At 42.7% G+C, this 20,448-nt stretch overlaps 1 protein-coding gene across 1 annotated transcript in view; it reads left to right on the forward strand.

Annotated features, from left to right (window-relative positions):
- RELN (reelin) overlaps positions 1–20,448 on the forward strand; it is a 384,643-nt gene that overhangs the window by 41,924 nt on the left and 322,271 nt on the right. The window contains exon 2 of the mRNA XM_058657530.1: positions 6,284–6,394. Coding sequence (XP_058513513.1) covers positions 6,284–6,394 — 111 coding nt within the window. The remainder of the gene's footprint in view (positions 1–6,283; positions 6,395–20,448) is intronic.

Consider the following 20,448-nt stretch of genomic DNA (forward strand, 5'->3'; position numbering starts at 1 on the left):
GGGGACCAATCCCCTGTCACCTCCCACCACCACGCATCCTGGGATACGTGCCCATCCAGGTGGGGGAGCACAACTTCCATGTCCTAAGAGCCCCCCTCTTTTACATGTCAGTAAAGGTACATTCTGTTACCCAACCACTCCCTTTCTCATGCGTAACAGAATATAAGACTAGCACTTATGTCAAAGGAACAGTGAGAAGATGAACTCTGAATCATAGATGGTTTATCAGAGTACTTCGCCCAGAGTGCTCACGTCTTGTTTAGCCGCCTTGATTCTTAGGGAGGCACCTAGGAAATCCGAGGGTAAGGAGCCCCTCGTTGGTCTAGGCCACCAGGTAATGAGGATTGGTAGCAGGGAAGGGAGACCATGGTCCCTAGACAGCAGGCCTTTTTCAGAGATGGGTGGGAGGGAGGCCCAACTCCACCAGCTGCCACCCCATTGTTGTTGAAACAAATACATCAGACAGGCATGATCTCTCTGCGCAACACTGAAGGTGTGATGATTTAATCTCCATATATCCAGTTCATGTCTCCCCTCCATGTTTCGGGACCTCTAGTCATTTCTTTTACATAATAATGGTATAGCTTTTTTTTTTCTTTTCTGTGGTTGGCTTGAGAATGTCTCTGTTCAAATGGCTGACCTCACAGTTGAGAACTGCACAAAGCCATATCACAGTGGCAATGAGAAATACTGAGAACTCGTGTTATTAGAGATTTTGAATGGGAATCCATAGCGTTTTTTTTTTTTTAATGGCCTCTGTTTAGCACCCAGAGCTAGTAGCACTTTAAAGAAAAATCAGTGGTTGAATATGTGGTGTTGGTACAAATTTGGGACAAAGAATCTAAGTCGAGTTTATTTTCTGAGAAATATTTTCTTCCTCAGTCTGTTTAATCTGTATTCCAAAGTCTAAAGAGTTTCTGTTCATAAGGCAAAAATATGGCGAGTTTTAAAAATAGGCGACTTTGCTGGTGTTTTTTTCATCTTCAAAATGTATAAAATCAGGAGCCGAGAACCCAGCCATCGATGCATCAACACTAATACTTCAATACAAGCACCCTCTAATGTCTGTCATCTTAAAAAAAGAAAAAGAACCATCACTTCCAACCTTCTGCGATGGCTTCTTTTTGGCACATTGTAAAGGTCTTTTTCATCAAGTAGTAATAGACTACGCTTGAACTGATTACAGTTTAATGGACCATAGAGCAGTTGTAGGCCGGAAGGTTTAGGATGAAACGCAAACAGCATTACATGTCTAAATTTATTTTCTTGTAGACTTTCATCTTGCACTGATTTTCTGCAAGAATGGCATTAGGGTCTTGTTGGGAACGTCTAATGGAAGCTATGATAGATGCTAACTGACTCTGTAATTAGTCATTTCAACACGCAGGCACTCTCTGAGCCACTGATAAGAATTGAATTGTGTCCTACATCATGTTTTCATTCAGCCGCCACAATGCAGAAATCCATATTCATGGTCTCCCGGTGCTAAGCTCATTGCCAATTTCACACAGATGGGAGGAGACAGATACTCCTTCCTCAGCCCTTTCATCTCCTCTTGTTTCTTATTTGAGGGAAGGGTAAGGTCTCCTTAAGAGTACAATAACAGTATAAGCTATCTTGGTGACCAAAATGGTCCAAAGGCTAATTTGGTATGCACAGAAATTGTGTGAACATATTCACACACACACACTGCATACACATAATACACATATATGTATTCCTTTACACATATACTAGTCAGCATAATCTGTATATATAATGTTTATAAAATCTACAGTAGAATGAAACACTGAAATTTTTAAAGGTTTATTTTATTTTATTGCAAAGTCACTCATACATACAGCAGGAGAGACAGGGAGGAAGATCTTCCGTTTGTTGATTCACTCCCCAAGCGGCCACAGTGGCCAGAACTGCACCGATCCGAAGCCAGGAACCAAGAGCTTGTTCCGGGTCTCCCAAGCAGGTGCAGGGTCCCAAGGCTTTGGGATGTCCTTGACTGCCTTCTCAGGCCTCAAGCAGGAGCTAGGTCAGAAGCAGGGCTGCCGAGATTAGAACTGGCTCCCATATGCAATCCAGGCGCTTGCAAGGCTAGGATCTCACCTTTTTTTGCCCCCAAATAAACTTATCTTTCAACTTTTATTTGAAAACTTTATTTTGAAGTACGAAGCATCTGTTTACTTGCTGCCTAGACTTAGCAATTGTTATATTTTTAAATAAACTCCCTTTCTCTTTTAAGGAAGGCTATCACATTGACTGGAGTATTTGCCTGATAATCCTGAAAGAGCATAAGGAGTTTGCTTGCTCACTGGGCACAGTGACTTCCAGTGAGACACATGTAGCCAGCACTTGTTTTCATAAGGGTAGTTCAGATACAACAGTCTCATGTAATTCTTCCTTATCTTAATGCTCTCAAATTTATATTTTGCAAGTATACTCTAGATATCCTTATTTTTGAAAGCTTTTTAAAGATTTGTGTATTATTATTGGAAAGGGAGATACAGAAAGATCTTCAGTCTGCTGGTTCACTCCCCAAGTGGCCACAGTGGCCAGAGTTGAGACAATCCAAAGCCAGTGGCCAGGAGCCAGTAACTTCTTCCAGGTCTGCCACGTGGGTTCAGGGTCCTAAGGCTTCGGGCCGTCCTCTACTGCTTTCCCAGGTAACAAACAGGGTTCTGGATGGAAAGTGGAGCAAGTGGGACATGAACTGGCACCCACATGAGACCCCTGCTTGTAAGGTGAGGATTTAGCCACTATGCCATTGTACTGGTCCCAGAAGAAAGTATATCATAATGGCATTAGTTTTTGAACATTTTAAACAATATAGCTGGGAATGATTGTTTTTCGAATCAGATTTTTTTTCAGAAGTTACCAGAAAAAAAAAAAGTAATGGGAATTAAGACTGTATTTTTAAGATGATCATTTAAAGAATTGCTTATTTGAAAGTGAGCAGGACTAGGAATGGGGTTGATTTTCTGTAGGCTGGCTGCGATGGAAGGCTGCACGAATGTGTGTAACAGTCAGGGCTGGCCAGCTGAAAGCCTAGAGCTGCACGTTAGTCTGAGTCTAACCTGTAGTGGCAGGGACCCAAAGACATAAGCTGTCCCTTGCTGCTTTGTAAGGTGTGACACAGAACAGGAAGTCAGAACTAAGAGCAGAACTGGGACTCCAAGCCAGGCACTCCATTGTGGAATGTGGGAACCCCAACTGGCCACCAACATCCTTATCAAACACCTGCCCCAGGACTGTGTACTTTACATTATGCAAATGAGTACATCAGTGTCTACACACTGTCCGGTTTGCTTATTCCAAGAGCACACTTCGATGATCTCTGTCTTCAGTTCATCGATCATGGAAGTTTTAAATTTTCTTCTAGTTTATGTATTAAAATAATTTCACGTTCACAAGTGTGGACTTCACTTTCTAAAATCCTAATCATGTTAGTACTGTGTGTATGAAAAACATCTTTCATTTGTCACAAATTACCTTGCAGTTTTAAGATGATTTCAATTGCCTGGTGGCAGTGGGTTGCACATTTAAAGAATGAGCTAAGATTGGAAAAGTCAGAGTAGTGTCCCAGAAGCAAGAGAAGACACAGTAAGGCAAGGTGAAGAGTCCTATGTGGAAACTGGAACTTGTGAAATCTGGTAACAGAACTCTGCAGGTCACAGTATCTGGGGTGCGTTGAATGCCTTGGATCTGTGGGGCTTTTTTTTTTCATTTTCATTTTAAATTGTGACAGGTCCCCAAGAGGTGGTGAACAGAGGGCGGGGGGTTGGGGGCAGGGACTGACAACTTTGCAAGTGGGAGTGCCCAGGCAGGGAGTTCTCAGTGTGCTGGCTCCCTGCTATTCTCTGATCAACACATTCTGAAATGCCCTGAGCTGAGCCGGCAGGGTCAGGAGAGAACCCAGGCTGTGTGCCGTGTTTTGTGAAGGACAAACAATTGGGTCTGTTATCTGGTTCAGTACAGGGGAGTGTGATGATCTTAGAGCGGCATGTCTGAATCCCACAAGAGCCTGGATTATGCGTTACATCTGTTTCAGAGAGGAATACAAGCAGTTATCCCACAACACCAAGATAGTCACATTTTTTCCAAAGGTAGTTATCCCTCTTTTTCGTCTAAAAAAATGCTCAGCATTACCAAGTCTAGTAAGGAGAGAAATTGATTATAATTTAGGAAGATTTTTCTTTCGATGATTTCTGTGAACAGCACAGCATGTAACAGCATCTATACCTGTGTTGCCCTGATGGTCAGTGTGGACCAAACACAGAAAGTAAGTGAGTTCTAAGCCTCACTCGATGGGGGGGACACAGAAACCATTGAAGTATTTTGTAAATTAAGACAAAATTAACTCCCTCGGGCCCAGCACAATGGCTGCATAGCTAAAGCCTCACCTTGTAAGCATCAGGATCCCATACAAATGCCAGTTTATGTCCCAGCTGCTCCACTTCCCACCCAGCTCCCTGCTTGTGACCTGAGAAAGCAGTAGAGGTTGGCCCAAAGCCTTGAGACCCTGCACCTCCATGGGAGACCCAGAAGAAGCTCCTGACTTTTGATGTCTCAGCTCTGGCCATTGCAGCCCCTTGAGGAATAAGCTAGCAGATGGAAAATCTTTCTCCGTGTCTCTCCTTCTCTCTGTAAATCTGATCTGCCTTTCCAATAAAAATAAATACATTTAAAAAAGAAAAGAGATTGACCCAATGGCTCCAAAGAAGAGAAATGCCAGTAAACCCATTGTGGCAGTCTGGAGTAAGGGACTATGTGATTGGTGTATTTTTCTATGGAGGTGATATTTTGACTTAGAGAAATGAAGTGTTTGGTACAAGAACACCCAGCTGATAGGAAACAGATGAGGGTTCAGCACCCGGGTTTCATTCCTTACCTGCCCTCAGGCTTTGTGCACCATGCCCTGGCACCAGTCATCTCCCCACAACCGCTCTCTGATAATAGTGATGCCAGTTCCTTAGGTATTCCCTTCCTTTTTCTTTAAACACTGAATGCGTTATCAGTAACCTGGGAAAGTTATTAAGCAAAGGTTTGACCTTGGCTGTTTTGTCACTTGGGGTTTGTGATCATCAACAACAAAAAGAGAGCCATGTGACCAGCCTTATCATTTTTATGTGGCACCAGATGGTTTTGGGCAAAACTCCTCATTACTTTGTGCTGTAAACTCTAGATTTGGAGGTTGGGACAGTAGTAGTCCTTCCTTTGTAGATATGCTTTGACAATTAACTGAAATCGTATCTGGAAACTGCCTAGCCCACGGCTCAGCTGGGACCTTTACATGTAGTTTGAATGCCAGCACTCAACTACCTGTTTGATTATTACTATTATTATTACTAAGGATAAGAAGGTGTCTTTTTGGGATAGCAGGATCTCAGGCTATTCTATGGATGCAAGTATTTCGTTGTCTGCTTTATAACCTACACGTTTCAGGCCATTTACCTCTTCTTGCACTTCCTAGAGCTTCATCGCAACATTCTCGTCACACCTTGTACCATGCGTGATGCACAGCCAAAATAATGCTGCTTTGCTTTTTCCCAGCTACTTCTTTCAAATGGAGCCCTCCCCCCGATTTTAATAAAATCAAGGAGAAAATTTCAGGTAGAGAATTAGAGTCAATCTTTAGGACGACGGGCAGGGTAGAATTTTAAGAAGCCAAACCTGAGTAGCACACAGACATATCATTTGAAATCTCTTCTTTCTAGGAACATCCTAATTTTCTGGTGATGAAATCACCTGCCTGGTAGACTTTGTGCTGCGACTTAGAGCTCGCAGGGGGTCTCCCTTTCTTGGTCACAAGGGGAAAGGGCTGTCTACATGCAAACTAGTCTGCTTTTGTTGCAGAACTTCAGGGAACTCTTCTATGAAGCTTAGACTCACAATAATACAGTGCATCTCCATGTGGCTCTCAGCTGATAGGAGATGGTTTCCCTGAAGTGTTTCATCGCAACGCCCGAACCCCAAGCGGTGCCTTTCAGTGCCTTTCAAGGGTGATGGTGGAGAAAAACCATCTCTTCACTGCCATCATCATTTCAGATTTTTGCACATAGCTGGGAAACATGTAAATGAGTTGCAGGAAGGTAGGACTGGTGGCTATATTTAGGATCTGCAATTATAGACATTGAAGCTCGAAGTTTCATTTTGCTCACGTGAAACAGTATGAAAATAATTGGTGAACAATGAGTGCAGATTATTTTGACAACGTGGAATGCTTCAGAAATGTATATCATTATTCCGACTGCACTAATTGAGGCTTCTTCTCCTCCCCTCTGTATTTCAGTGACAATTTCAACAAGTACCTTCTTTGATGGCTTGCTGGTGACAGGACTCTACACATCCACAAGCGCTCAGTCTTCCCAGAGCATTGGGGGTGCCAATGCTTTCGGATTCGGTAAGCTCTCTGGGCCAAAGAATCCAGCAGTTGTGGGTATTTTATGATTTTTTTATGGGGGGTGGTGTATCTGTTTTAAAGTATCAGATATGATTTCAGAGAAAACGAAGAATGTGATTTTTTTGGTGCCTGCTTGATTGATGTTGGGCAAATTCAGTCACGTAAGCATGCAACTGCCATGAGCTTGGCGCATTGGTCCTTCTGACACTCTCTCCATATTTTGGGGTTTATATCAGTTTTCATGCTCCGTCACTTAGGTTGTTGGTACCATGCGATTGATCGTTCAGTAACCTGTTCTTATAAACAGTTCCTAAAAGTTCCTGAGGTGTCAAATTCAATTGGGCAAATAAGCAGTGCGTAAAGTGGGAGATAGCAATATCCACAAAAATAATAGAATTTTGTGTACACTTGCAAAAGAATGCCATTTGGCACTGAAAACACACATGAGTCTTTGTTCTGAAGCCCAGGACTTGGCAGGTAACTCTACGGATAGCTGGAAGGCTATGCGAAGGCCGCTGATCCTGTGGGATTCTCAGTTTAGAAATTGCCAGGTTAACCTACATGTTGTAAAATGTCAAGCTGCAATTTAGAAGGCCCTTCACAGCATCAAAAAATGAAAATCTAACAGTTTACATCAGATGCAAGATCATCGATTTCACTGTAAACTTTGAAAACTCTTGTTTTCCGGACCTCTCCATTGATACGAAAAAGATAACACTGCATTGATATGAGAAAGATAAAAGGCAGCCATTATGTTCCATGTCTTATTGTTTTCTATGATATTGATGAAATAAATAACTTCACTTACTTTGGATAAATGAAGGGGCAGCTGTTCTGGACTGAGTCCCAGCGGTAACTGTGCCTGGTGATTCACTGACTGATGTCAGAGCAATAGCATGGATGCTGCGTCATTACTGTGCTTGCCCACGGTGAGGTCCACAGACTCTGGCTTCCAAGAAACTTGGAAGCTATTTAATCATCATGGTGAATTATTTGGTATTAAGAATTTTCCCTATTTTGAAAAGATTCCAGATAAGAATTTACAGTCTGCTGTTCACAGCTTCTAAGGGCCAAACCTCAGGGGGAAAAGGCTGCCTTGATGTAAAAATTCTTTTTATGGAAGCCCTACCCTTTCGTGCTCTGCAGAGATGAAAGGTCATTTTGCAGTCTTACACAGGGGAGCTTCACAAATTTCATGTGAAATGAAATTAAAAGCTTGGTTTATGTCAGTGCCATACATTCTGAGGTTCATTCATAGTTTTTGGATAGTATTTACTGTGTATGAGCTTTTTGGACTGTCTTCACTTATATTACGTGTGTGCAAATGTGATGTATAATACTTGTTTTGTTCTAGTCGGACGCATTACATTGGCTTGCCAGGTTTAGCAAACAAAATGCAAGAACCCGGCTTAGATTGAGTCTTTGGTAAACAAACTTTTATATAGAAAAATATATATTATATATGATATATATGATAATGTTTTGTGTAAGACCCCCCTAGCTGAGTTAATTCCTAACATGGTGGGACAAGCCTTGTGTACTGGTCATCTTTAAAGCGTCCCTGGTAATTTCAGTGTTCGCCCCGTGCTGAAAACCACTGTCCTGGACTGGTTCCCCGGGCTCAGAATCATCAGTGACACCCAGGGAATTGTAATCGCAGATTCCCACGATCTCATGATTATTGCAGAAACCTGGGGAGTGGAGGGTAAGAGAGGTCATTTTTTTTCAAAATAAACACTCAAGGTAGTTTTGATGCACATGTAAGTATGAGGGCCACTAGTCCAGAAGGGCAGATATATTAATTCAATGACCATATGCATATATAATATCAAACTTTACTGAGAACTCACCAAGAAATATACTGAGTGCTAGGAAGGGGTACGACAAACAAGCAAACAAAAACAAGATTATGCTTTGAGATTTGAAAAAATAAGAATTGTTGAGCTCGAGTTCTTTAAAAAGTGGGGCACAGAATACATGAAATAAGCAACAGCAGATGCAAAGCCTGGGGTGTTGGAGAAAAGCTGGTTGTGTTCTTGGAATTGAAAGGAAATCTTAAAGTAGCTGTACCAGGGACCCAGGACAGTAGCCTAGTGGCTAAGTCCTCTCCTTCAATGTGCTGGGATCCCATATGGGCGCCGGTTCTAATCCCAGCAGACTTGCTTCCCATCCAGCTCCCTGCTTGTGGCCTGGGAAAGCAGTTGAGAACAGCCCAAAGCTTTGGGACCCTGCACCTGCTTGGGAGACCCGGAAGAGGCTCCTGGTCCTGGCTTTGGATCGGCTCAGCTCCAGCCGTTGCGGCCACTTGGGGAGTGAATCATCGGATGGAAGATCTTCCTCTCTTTCTCTCCTCCTATCTGTATATCTGACTTTGCAATAAAAATAAATAAATCTTTTTTAAAAAGTAACTATACCAGGCAGGAATGAAGGAGCAAACTGAGAAGGCCGGTTAGGAAACCAACGCCAGCTCCTGGGATTTAGATGTTTTAGATCTTTATCCTCAGAGAGCCTTGAGGGCTTTTGGCTGAACAAGTCAGTTAAATATACTGTTCCTATTAGAGATCAACCAGGGGTCATCTGGGACCGAGGATGGGTTTGAAAAGTCCACTGTGTGATTGACAGGTGGACGTTGTGCCATGGCATGTAAGACATCCCTGTGCAGGCCGAGTGGGCAACAAGACAAAGCTTGTATTTAACAGGCTTGTGTGCTTCACCCAAGCGGATTCCCTTCTCCATGTGCTTGTGTAAGAAATGATGGTGAGAGTGGGTTGCGTTGCGGGAGATGCTGGATTCCAGCAGATACTTTATGTAAAGCCCCTAGCACAAAGATTACACTTAGGAACACTAGCTCTTCCACAGTGTGAGGGGCCTTCACAAACATCACAGAGAATGTATATATTTTTTTAAAATCCATACATTTTTGGCACCAAAATAAACTTCTGGCTTGATTGCATTTTCTGCCTAACTATTGGTAAATGAGGCAGTTTCTTTAGTCTTAATACTTGCATACCCTTCCTGGGGCAGGGGGTTAAAGGTGATTCTGAAGCCTGTTACTCTGGAATAGGAATGTCAAGATTGTTTGAGGGACTTGGCTAAATTCAGTACGTCTCATGTGTCAGTTTGTGGTGTTTAAATCAGGAAAGGTATGGAAGCTCATTAATGTGCATTGTAAACATATTGTTGAAGGAAATCATGAAATAAACATACTGTATTGCCTTAGATTTGATTAAGTGAGGCAAACAAAAAAAATTTAGGAATATTGTTAGAAATTATTTGAGAAATCCAGGCTTCAACACGTTTTCTGCAGTGGCTTCCGAAGTGGCAAATCGGTGTTTTTACTTGAAATAGAAAGCGTTTTTGTTTCGGCTGCCACCTGTAACACTGGAATCCTCCATGAGCACTGGTTCAAGGCCTGGATGCTCCACTTCCAGGGCAGCTCCCTGTGCCTGGGAAGGCGGTGGAAAGTGGCTGATGTGTTTGGGCCTTGCCACTTGCGAGAGGCTCGGATGGAGTTCCAGGCCCCTGCCTTCAGCCTGGCCCTTTGATGGCTGTTGTAGAAGTTTGGCTAGTGAACCAAAAGATGGAGAATCGTTGTCTGTTCTTCCTCCTCTCTCTGTAACTCTACCTCTAAGTAAATAAGGGCATCTTTAAAAAGTATTACATTGTATGCGTAGTTCATATTTTTTAAAACTACAAAACATTTTGCTGATCCTAAATTGTGCCTAGCCCTCCATCATGGTCAATCCCATATCATAGAGACCTATTGCAAATAAATATGGTAATGTAATATTTTCGCAGCATTTCACAGGGTTCATGAGTGATGTGTTTAGCTGTGAGAAGTAAGGCAAAATAATGCAGTTACTTGAGTCTACATAAGTATTTCTAGAAGTTTTTTTTTTTCCATCTAAAATTAGCTTTAATTCTGCTAATTACATGAGAGTTATAGTTACTCTTCCTTGGACATAAAATATGAGTAAGACCAGCCAAAATATGGTCATAATTACTCTTAGAATACCGTTGTAGAAGTGTTAATTCCAATAATATAGCTACCGCCTTTTATGCAAAACCCAAAATTCTTTACAATGGCTGCCTCAGTGACTAAAAATAGGCAAATGCCTAATAGCTTGAAATACACTAAAACAATAGCTACGTAAAAGATGACAGTGTGCCAGCCATGCCTGACTTGAAATACCTAATTTTGCTTGTCAGTATAAGAAAATGTGCTGCCCCAGGGAAGTGTAATGTTTAATTATGAATATCTCTTTGTGTTGTCCAGAAAAAAAAAAAAACTCTATTGTTGTCTTTGGCTTTGAGTTCCAGCTCAGTCATGTAAATCTTCAAGGCTTATTGTGGTCCTCAATGAAGGGCTATTTGAATATTCTTTCATACAAAATTGTTCTTCTTCCAGGGCTAAAATGCATTTTATGCAATATTTAGAATTCTGGCTCTAAACACTGGAGAGCTTACTCAGTTTTTTTTAAAGATTTATTATTTTTATTGGAAAGGCGGATATATAGAGAGGAGGAGAGACAGAGAGGAAGATCTTCCGTCCGATGATTCACTCCCCAAGTGAGCGCAACAGGCTGGTGCTGTGCTGATCTGAAGCCAGGAACCTGGAACCTCTTCCGGGTCTCCCACGCGGGTGCAGGGTCCCAAAGCTTTGGGCCATCCTTGACTGCTTTCCCAGGCCACAAGCAGGGAGCTGGATGGGAAGTGGAGCTGCCAGGATTAGAACCGGCACCTATATGGGATCCCGGGGCTTTCAAGGCGAGGACTTTAGCCGCTAGGCCACGCCGCCGGGCTCCAGCTTACTCAGTTTTTAAAATTTGGGCTCCAAAACCTGAAAATCAGATTTATAGTTCTAGTGAATAGCAGCAGCCTCACTTTGTTTATTAAACCTCATATGATTCAACATATTTTATTTTTAATTCCTTTATAGTATTATTCAGATAAGGAGACATTTTATCAATTTTTCACTTAAAATTTGTGATTTCCTATGTATATAATTTTTCTCCTCTGTGATAGTTAGGCAGCCTAGATTCAATTGTAAGTGATAAGCTTGAAAATTGCAAGATGTGATTAAATCAAAGGCTGGAAGGAAGACAGTGAGTGGATCCAGAATTTTAAAAATTTTAAATATTCACCTTAAAAATTCAGTGATTATAAAAATATCATAAATTTAACATTTTCTGCATTGTTTTTAAAACATTTTGATTTTTTTTTTCTTCAGTGTATTCTACTACTCTTAGCTTTTGGCAAATACGAGAAAACAAAACAGGTTGTTCAAATGTTTTAAGAAATAATCCAAATTTTAATACATATATGTTTTTAAAAGATTTATTTAGTTTTTTGTTGGAAAGTCAGATTTACAGAGAGGAGGAGAAACAGAGAAAAATCTGTCTTCTGGTCCACTCCACAAGTGGCTATAGTGGCCAGAGCTTAGCCCATCTGGAAGAAGCCAGGAGCCAGGAGCTTCTTCTGAGTCTCCCATGTGGGTGCAGGATCCCAAGGCTTTGGCCGTCCTCGACTATCTTCCCAGGCCACATGCAGGGAGCTGGATGGGAAGTGGAGCAGCTGGGACAGCCCAGACCACCACTCCCATTCTATCTCTCCTGCTCACCAGTGGGAACCACAACCCAGCCAGAATGTCCCCTTAGCTCCCCAACCAGGCCTGTTCCCAGCCATAGATCTTGCACATGACGGTGGTTACTTTGACCCAGCTCTGCATAGCCCACCCTCTGTCTTAACCTTTGTCATCGGATGCTGCAGCCTGGCCTGACTCAGCCCACACCCAGTGCCAACTCTTGCTGGTGAATGCTACAGCCTGGTCCTGCCCGGTCTGCTCCCGTCCTTGACTCCAAACTAGCAGGTGTGACAGCCTAGCCTGGTGTGTCCTGCATTCCAGCCTGGTTCCTGCACTTGCCAGTGACTTAAGGTTGGTCTGGTCCTGCCCAATCTACCCTCTTCCAAAACCACCTCACACACATATGGACAGGTGGAGCTACCCTGCCCAGTCTGACCAACATCCGGCTGCATCACATGCTCACTGGCGGGAACAACAGCCTAACAGGGAGTTTCCTTAGTTCTCCCACCAGACCCACTCCCAGACCCAGATCTCTCCCATGCCAGTGGGTGCTAGACCTTTACTGGTCACAGGCTACTCCTCTGAGCAGCGTATGTATGAGCAGTGGATGTTGTGGCCTGGCCTGCCCCACACTGTATTCTTGGGTATGTCTGTGGGTGCTGGACCAACCCAGCCTGTACCCAATCCATACCCATGAGTTTCAGGGGTTGCATATTCATGCCTAGATCAGCCTCCCACCACCCCTAGCTTCCAAGCACACCAGCTGAAATTACAGATCATAGGGATGGGCCCACACATCCCCCACAGAATCTACTCCATACCCAGTTCTGTTGCATGCAGGTTAGTGCCATGGGCCAGCCTAACATTATCCATCCCCTGTTTCGACTCTTGTTGGTGAGTACTGTGTTCTAGTCCTGCCAGGTAGGCACTCAGCCCTAGCTTTAGTGTGCACTAGTGAGTGTTATCCAGCATTGGTCAATACTAACTACCCCAGCTCTGCTATCCCACAAGGGCTGGTGCTTTGGTCTAAACCTTAAAGGTCGTTGCATTCCCCTCTCAAGATCCCACCACTGGATGGCCAGTGCATCAGTGGTGCAGGGCAAACCCCTTGGGCCACTCAGCTTAAGCCCTGTCACATGGGAGCCCACCCCTGGGGCTAGCTGATCCCCACTGGCTCTGAACACCCAGCAGGCCAATGAACTCAAGCCTTCGGAACCAAGCCCTGCCCCTGGGACAAACTGACCCACTTGGCTCTGAGCACATGGCAGGCTGATGGGCCTTGGCTACCCAGCCTGAGCCCTGATACCTGGGAGCCCACCCCTGGGGATAGCTGGCCCTCTCCAGCCCCCAAATTTTAATACATCTTATATTGCTTAGTAAAATACATACTTATTGGTTACTAAAATATACACTTTACTTAGATTAAATGTTAGAGTTTTGTTGCCAGGATACATGTATTTTTACGGTTTTTTTTCCCAATTAGATATTTTTTGAAGTAATATTTTTAATCTACCCTATAGTCAAAGTATTAATGCTTGAGTAAAAAATAAAAAGACCATAGTTGGGTATGAAAATAGGTGAGGAATAGAAATAGTAATCAGATTTTACTATTTATATAAATAATAATAGGCAAAGGATAGAGAAAAGCAAACAAGGAATCTAAATAATAATTAGATTAAAAGATGTGTAATATCACTCATGTAAAGTCAGTTTTAAAATAATAACAAAATCATCCAAGGTATTATCTACTTGAGTTAACTCGGGTATCTTTCACTTGAAGACCGTGTAGGTTGGCACAGTGGGTAGAGTGCTGCATGGGACCTAGTGTTCTGTATGGAGTTCTGTGTTCTCAGCAGATCCAGCTCCCTGCTGGTTGTCATCCTGGGAGCAGACAGAGGTGACAGCTGTAGTGTTTGGGTTCCCACCACCCACATGATGCATCTGGATTGAGTTCCATGCTTTTGGGGGAAGTAAACCAGTACAGGGGTCCTGCTGGCTGTGTCTCTACTGGTCAAATGGATAAAATTAATTAATTAATTAAAGTAAGAGTTTTTAAAAAAATTAGTTTTGTTGCTGATCATTAGGACTGCGAGTTCCCTGAGCATTGGCCACATTTGAATCTGAAGTATCCTATGTGTGTGACAGGGAGACATACGTGGTATGAATGTTAGAAATGCAAGCACGTATTTAGGGCTCACTCTCTGTAAAGAGGGGCCAGCCACTAGCAGTTTCATTCAATAAGATCCTATAGAGAATAGACATTTATTTGCTAGTCTAAATTAAGCCAACACTTTATTCATAAGAACCTAGTTAAATTTATTTTGCCTGTCTCTTTCCAAAGAAATGTAATTTAGACATACTTGAGGAATTAAAAGGCGTGACCTTTTCTTGGCTATGGTAAATGATCTATAATTAACAGACAGACTCTGGGTTAATTAAACAAATTACTCTAGTCAGTGGTACAATGAACAGGGCTGATGAGACAAAACTGCCATTAATATTTCCTATTTACAGGGTCTTCATCTACATCATTAAGAAATAATTTTATCTGGTTTGTACTTGACACATGACAAAAAAATCAGGATTATTGTCTAACTCCTTAATAGTTAAGTTGAAAAGAATCATACTCGAGGAGTAAGCATGAGAGATCTAAGGCGGTAAAATTCATCAGTCACCAAATTGCAAATGCAAATGTTCAGGGCCAGCACATTTGGGCTAATGTGGGTGAATTATCAGAGATGAGAGCCCAGGGCACTGGGGCAGCTTGGGTGCTGCACCCTGCCTTGCTTCTTGCCAACTCGGGCACATAATGACCTTCTCCAAGCCTCAGTATTTGCACTTGAAAAGTGAGGATATTAATGGTGCCTAGTTTACAAAATTGTTTGGTGGATTAAGTGCCTAGGATGTCATACGCTCAAAGTGGGCATCATTTAAAGACCCAGAAAGAAGCAGGAATTCTTTCTTTGGGAAGAACTCTATAATGAGGTGAAACAAGAAGCCAAAGGTTTAAAAAAAAGAGAGGAGTTGAGCCTAAGGTGGAGGGAAGGCACCCAGTTTCCTACCTGTGGAGTTTAGAAGAGAGATGGACTATCTCAGAACCTGCCTGTGGTACTCAGGGAAGCAAGCAGGGCTTGGGAAGAGCGCGTGCGACTACTGCATGAAAAAGTAAAGGATGAGGAGTAAAACTAGGCGTTCTGGCGTCATATCCAGTTCTCAGATCCTGTAAAAATCCCCCTCACATATTATAACATCTACAGTTTTGGAGTACACATTTAAAGGATTTCCACTGTAACGCAGTAGTCATTCTTTTTCCTAACCCAGACTCTCTTTGCCTGTTCTGGACTTTTCACATAACTGGGATGATATGACATGTGGCCTTTGATGCCCGGCTTTTGTTGAACCTGTTGTTTCGAAGGTTCATCCTGTTGTTGCATGAGTCAGCCCTTTATTTCTTTTTGTAGCTGAATAATATTCCCTTGTATGGAGACATCACTTTTTGCTTAATGGGTTTGCATTTAGTGTGTATCTGTTCTTGTAAACCTCTGAGAACCAAAACTTGTAACCTGTGCTTGAACCTGGAGCTGGACATGATGAAACTTGGAAATCAAGATCAGTTTCGACTCTTCCGTTCATGTCACTCAGCAGGCTAGCTCGCCTAGAGCATGTTCTTACACTAACATTTTTGCCTCCATTTACCCATAAGATACATGAGTCCAGCGGAGGCAGATTTGTTAGTATGGGATTTAGTTGGAGATGTGTCAATCCAGTCCTGCTCTCCATGAGCTGGATCCTAGGAACATGTGAACATATGGGAGCCCTGGGCAGCCATCCTCCACCGTGGCTTGCTAGAATCTTACGCACGAAGAAGACAAGTAGAGACAGATGCCTATGGGAGGTACCAGAGCCTTCCAGACTCTTCTAGTAGGCTTTCTTGGGATCAGGTTCAGATATTCTTGGGTTCTAAGAAATGATAATAAAAAACAGCTAACAGTACCAACCTTGCAGAGGCATTGCTATTAGTAACATCCTTCTTCCCTGCTTGGTACAACCCTTATAAACCTGTCCTCTACTCCTCTCTGGTCTCCACCTCGCCTGGGTATTCCACTCTTCTCTGCCCTGTAGCAGTCACATCAGTCAACTGAATTGTCTGGTTTAAAATCCATGTTGCCCTGTGAGAACAGGGAGGTGTGAGTCACCTTCACTTGCAGGACACACAGCAAGTCTAACATTCACTAACGTAACTGGTTATTGAGTGACTAATCCTACAAACTTCTTAGATACTGTAGGGTATTTTACTACCAAAGTTGCCATGAGTCAGAGCATACACAGGGGCAAGTGTATGGAGGGGGATAATAAAGAGGAGGGAGAATGTTACTGCCTTGATGAATTAACACGAACACTGCTGTAGACAGAGGAATTAAGCCCTGACAGGATCCATATCCAGAGACCACAGCAAAGGCTTTAAAGCTGCATCAGAACTTCTGGGTTTGAAACCTGGCTTGGACGCACAGCTCCACTTCTTGCTAATGCAAACCCTGGGTGGCGGTGGTGATTGGGTTCTGACCACCCGCTTGGGAAACTTAAGTTTAGTCCCTAGCTTCTAGCTTTGGCCCAGTCCAGGTCAGCCCTAGCCACTGTTGGCATTAGGGAATTGATCAGTAGATGGTGATATTCTCTCTCTCTCTCTCTCTTTCTTCCATCTCCCTCTCCCCCACTTTTTTCCCCTCTCTCTCCCTTTTCTCTCTCTCATCTTTCCGTTTCTTAAATAAATAATGTTTTCAAAGTGTGTCCTTAAGAAAGGGCAACTCTTGTAGTTTCTTGTAGTGTTTTACTGCTGTTCAAATGAATATCCTCATTATAAGGTTGTTTATAAAAAAAAAAAGGACATCAGAAACTACACATTTTTATAGGACGTGCTAATGGGAGTTACCACTATGCTCTGTAACTTACAGATTTTTGGGAATATTTTATGTTGCGATGTAGCGAGGTAGGCTGCTGGTTGATACCAACATCCTATGTTGGAGCGCTGGTTTCAGGCTTGGCTGCTCCACTTCTGATCCAAGTCTCCCGCCAATGTGCAGATGATGGTTTAAGTGAATGGACCAGGATGGACCGATAGACTTCCTGTCTCCTGTCTTTAACCTTACCGATCGCTGCTGTTGTGACCTTGTAGGGAATGAACCAGCAGATCTCTTTCCCCCTCTCTTCCTCTGCTCCCATCTGTCACCTCTCCACCTCTTCCCTCCTCATTTCTTTCTCCCTCTTTCCCTTCTCTCTCTCACTCTCAGGCTGTTTTTAAACAAATCAGTCCTTTTAAAGAAAGAAAATATTTGATGAGGATTTGCCCAGTTGGTGTTAATCCACTTGCGAAGAGCTGCTTCTGCTTTGACCAAAGTAACCTTGTTTCTGTAATAAAGATGTCATTTGCTCTGGGGATGGAGAGAGAAGCAGCTAGGAGAAGACAGAGCATCAGGCCCACATGGAGAGCACTTTCTTATGTGCCAGAGTTTTAAAGAATAGTTCTGGAAAGGAAGTTTGTGCGTTTTTATGCAGTCTTGTCCTTCACAGTATGAAAACGATAGAAGGGATATTATTTTCTCTTTCTTAAAAAAAAAGCAGGAGTGGGTTGCACTGGGGAGCAGTGTGTTTTGGTTGATAAGAGGTGCGGGCTTCTGGTAGGTGTCCGCAGTGACAGGAGCCAGGACTGAAGCTGACGCTTTGGGAATAAGCTTTGAGGCTGGGCTCTGACCTAGCAGTCATTTTACTGAGTTTGTGGTTTACTTTTGAGGATTTCCAGTTATTTTCTTGGTTTGCAGATAATGATAAATTTGTTTATGTTTCTTGTACGCAGGAATCAATTTGTAAATAATCTTGGGGGCAGATTTGGCTTCTTCTTTTCTGGCAGTTGAATCTCAGGGGGGAAAAAAGTGGCTTTATGACTTATTTTTTTTTAACTTTTAGAACTAATCCTGAGAATGATCTTTGACATTGTTTTTGAAATTTGCAAAAGTGTGTTCGTGGTATCCCCTTGGGAAATAGTTCTGGATGCAAAATATATGCTTGGAATGGAGGACTAGAGTTAGGGCCCCTCCCCACGTAGCCTGTTTCCACCCTGGCCTTTCATGCAGTCCTCTGATGCTGAGTTTCCCATTTAGCCTCACAGACATGTGGGCTGCTCTCTGAGACAGGCACAACAACTAAATTACTGTTTTGGGGATTCGGAGCATCTGACGACGCATGAGTGTGGGAGTTGCCATTTTGGAAAACAGAAGAGCAAAAACTTGCTGATATTTTGGTAGAAGTTCAGACGGCACTCCCTTCTCCCATCCTGCTTCTAGTCCTGCTTGTTGTCCAATGTAAGACAGAACCACGTTGCTGTTATTATCTGCTTCATTATGTTACTTCTGGTTCTCCTTTGGAGAAGTTGCTCTCCGCATGCACTCCAGTAAATAATGAACTGCAAGTCAAATAGATGTGGCTCTCAGATTCAATCCAGGGAAGGTGTTTTGTCTTATCCTTTAACTGCTCGAAAACAATTATTTGCACGAGGAGAATCCGCTTTTTCTAAATTTGATTTTTAACGCATGGGATTGGATAGAATTTCTCAGAGTGATCACTTAACATGGGGCTAAATCTGTTACCCATAAAAGAGGAACTCGGCCGGGGTTTGGCTTTTGTTCTAGACAAAGACCCGTGGTCAGAGCTAGAATAACGAGGTTGATGGTGTTCATCTGTAGCCTGCTCCCCGTTTCTTCTCTCTCCCCATCAACCAGGAGCTGCTGTAAGTCACATCTGAGGATGGATTGGAGACTTCTGAGTAAATAGCATGTCTTGCCACCGTGTGCTCCTTGCAAACATGAATGTCTCATGTTTTATTAATGCGTGTAACATGGAAAACTTGGAATTCCTGGTCAGACAGGGCTTCTTAGAATCTCAGTATGTTTGTTTCAAAGCATAATTCATTTGGGTATACAACTCACTGGTTATGGTTATATTCAATGTTATGCAGACATTACTGCTAATTTAAAAACATTTCCATCACCCGAGTAAGCAATCCCATTTCCCAGCAGTCAGTGCCAAATTTCAGCTCTTCCCAGTCCTTGGTGTCTGAATCTGCTTTCTCTGTCTGGTTGCCTAATCTGGACCTTTCACTCAAGCGAAATGACAACAATAACGTGGCCTTCATGACTGATTACAAAGTTACACTGATGCCTAGTTTAAAAAATGATGTATTTATTTGAAAGAATTAAAGGACACCGACACACACAGAGAGAGAATCTTCCATCTGTTGGTTTAGCCCCCTAAATGGCTGCAATGGCTAGAGTTGGCCCAATCCATAGCCAGGGACCAGAAGCTTGTTTTGATGCACAAGAGCCTGGTCCATGCCCCGCTGTTTTTCTGGGTGCGTTTGCAGGGAGCTGGATTGGAGATGGAGCAGTCAGGACTCAAACCAGTGTCCGTATGGGATGCTGGCACCACAGGCAGCGGCTTTATCCACCATGTCACAGTGTCAGCTCTTGAGTTTTTCTTTTAGCCTACACACATTTTCCTGATTCATGGATACTGAAACATGCGTTAGCATTCAATTCTTTTTTTTAAAGATTTATTTATTTTTTACTATAAAGTCAGATATACAGAGAGGAAGATCTTCCGTCCTATGATTCACTCCCCAAGTGACCGCAATGGCTGGTGCTGTGCCAATCCGAAGTCAGGAGCAAGGAACTTCCTCCAGGTCTCCCACGTGGGTGCAGGTTCCCAAGGCTTTGGGCTGTCCTTGACTGCTTTCCCAGGCCACAAGCAGGGAGCTGTATGGGAAGTGGAGCTGCCGGGATTAGAACCGGCGCCCATATGGGATCCCAGTGCGTTCAGGGCAAGGACTTTAGCCGCTAGGCCATGCTGCCAGGCCCAGCATTCAATTCTTATTTATAACTGGGTAATATCGCACTGTAGAATATTCCGTATTTTATTGATCTGTTTATTCATTGTTGGATAGTTGAGCTGTTTCTGTTTTTTTGCTATTACAAAGCATGATTCTGTGAACTTTTATGCACACTTTTTCTGTAGGATCACGATTTAGATTCACTTGAATATGTAATTGAGAACAGAATTGTTAAGTGGTAATTTTCTTTAAATTTTTGAAGCATGGCCAAACTGAGCTTCATAATAGTTGCACTATTTTATATCCCACTAAAAATGTATAGGGGTTGCAATTTCTTTCTTTTTTTTTTTTAGGTTGATGTGTTAGTGTGAAATGGAATCTCGTAGTGGTCTGATTTTTCACTTTCCTAACGACTAACAGTGTTACATATCTGACAGATTTTCATGTATTATTGGCCATTTGTACATCTTATTCCAGTAAATCTCTTTGTAACTCCTCATTTTCAACTTCATCAACTTTTTCATTCTATCATTCTAAATCATCATCCAACATGCATTTGTACATTGCCGATTAAGAAGATCGTGTCGTGAA

Source organism: Ochotona princeps, chromosome 32, assembly GCF_030435755.1.
Source record: "Ochotona princeps isolate mOchPri1 chromosome 32, mOchPri1.hap1, whole genome shotgun sequence".
NCBI classification, from domain to species: Eukaryota; Metazoa; Chordata; class Mammalia; order Lagomorpha; family Ochotonidae; genus Ochotona; species Ochotona princeps.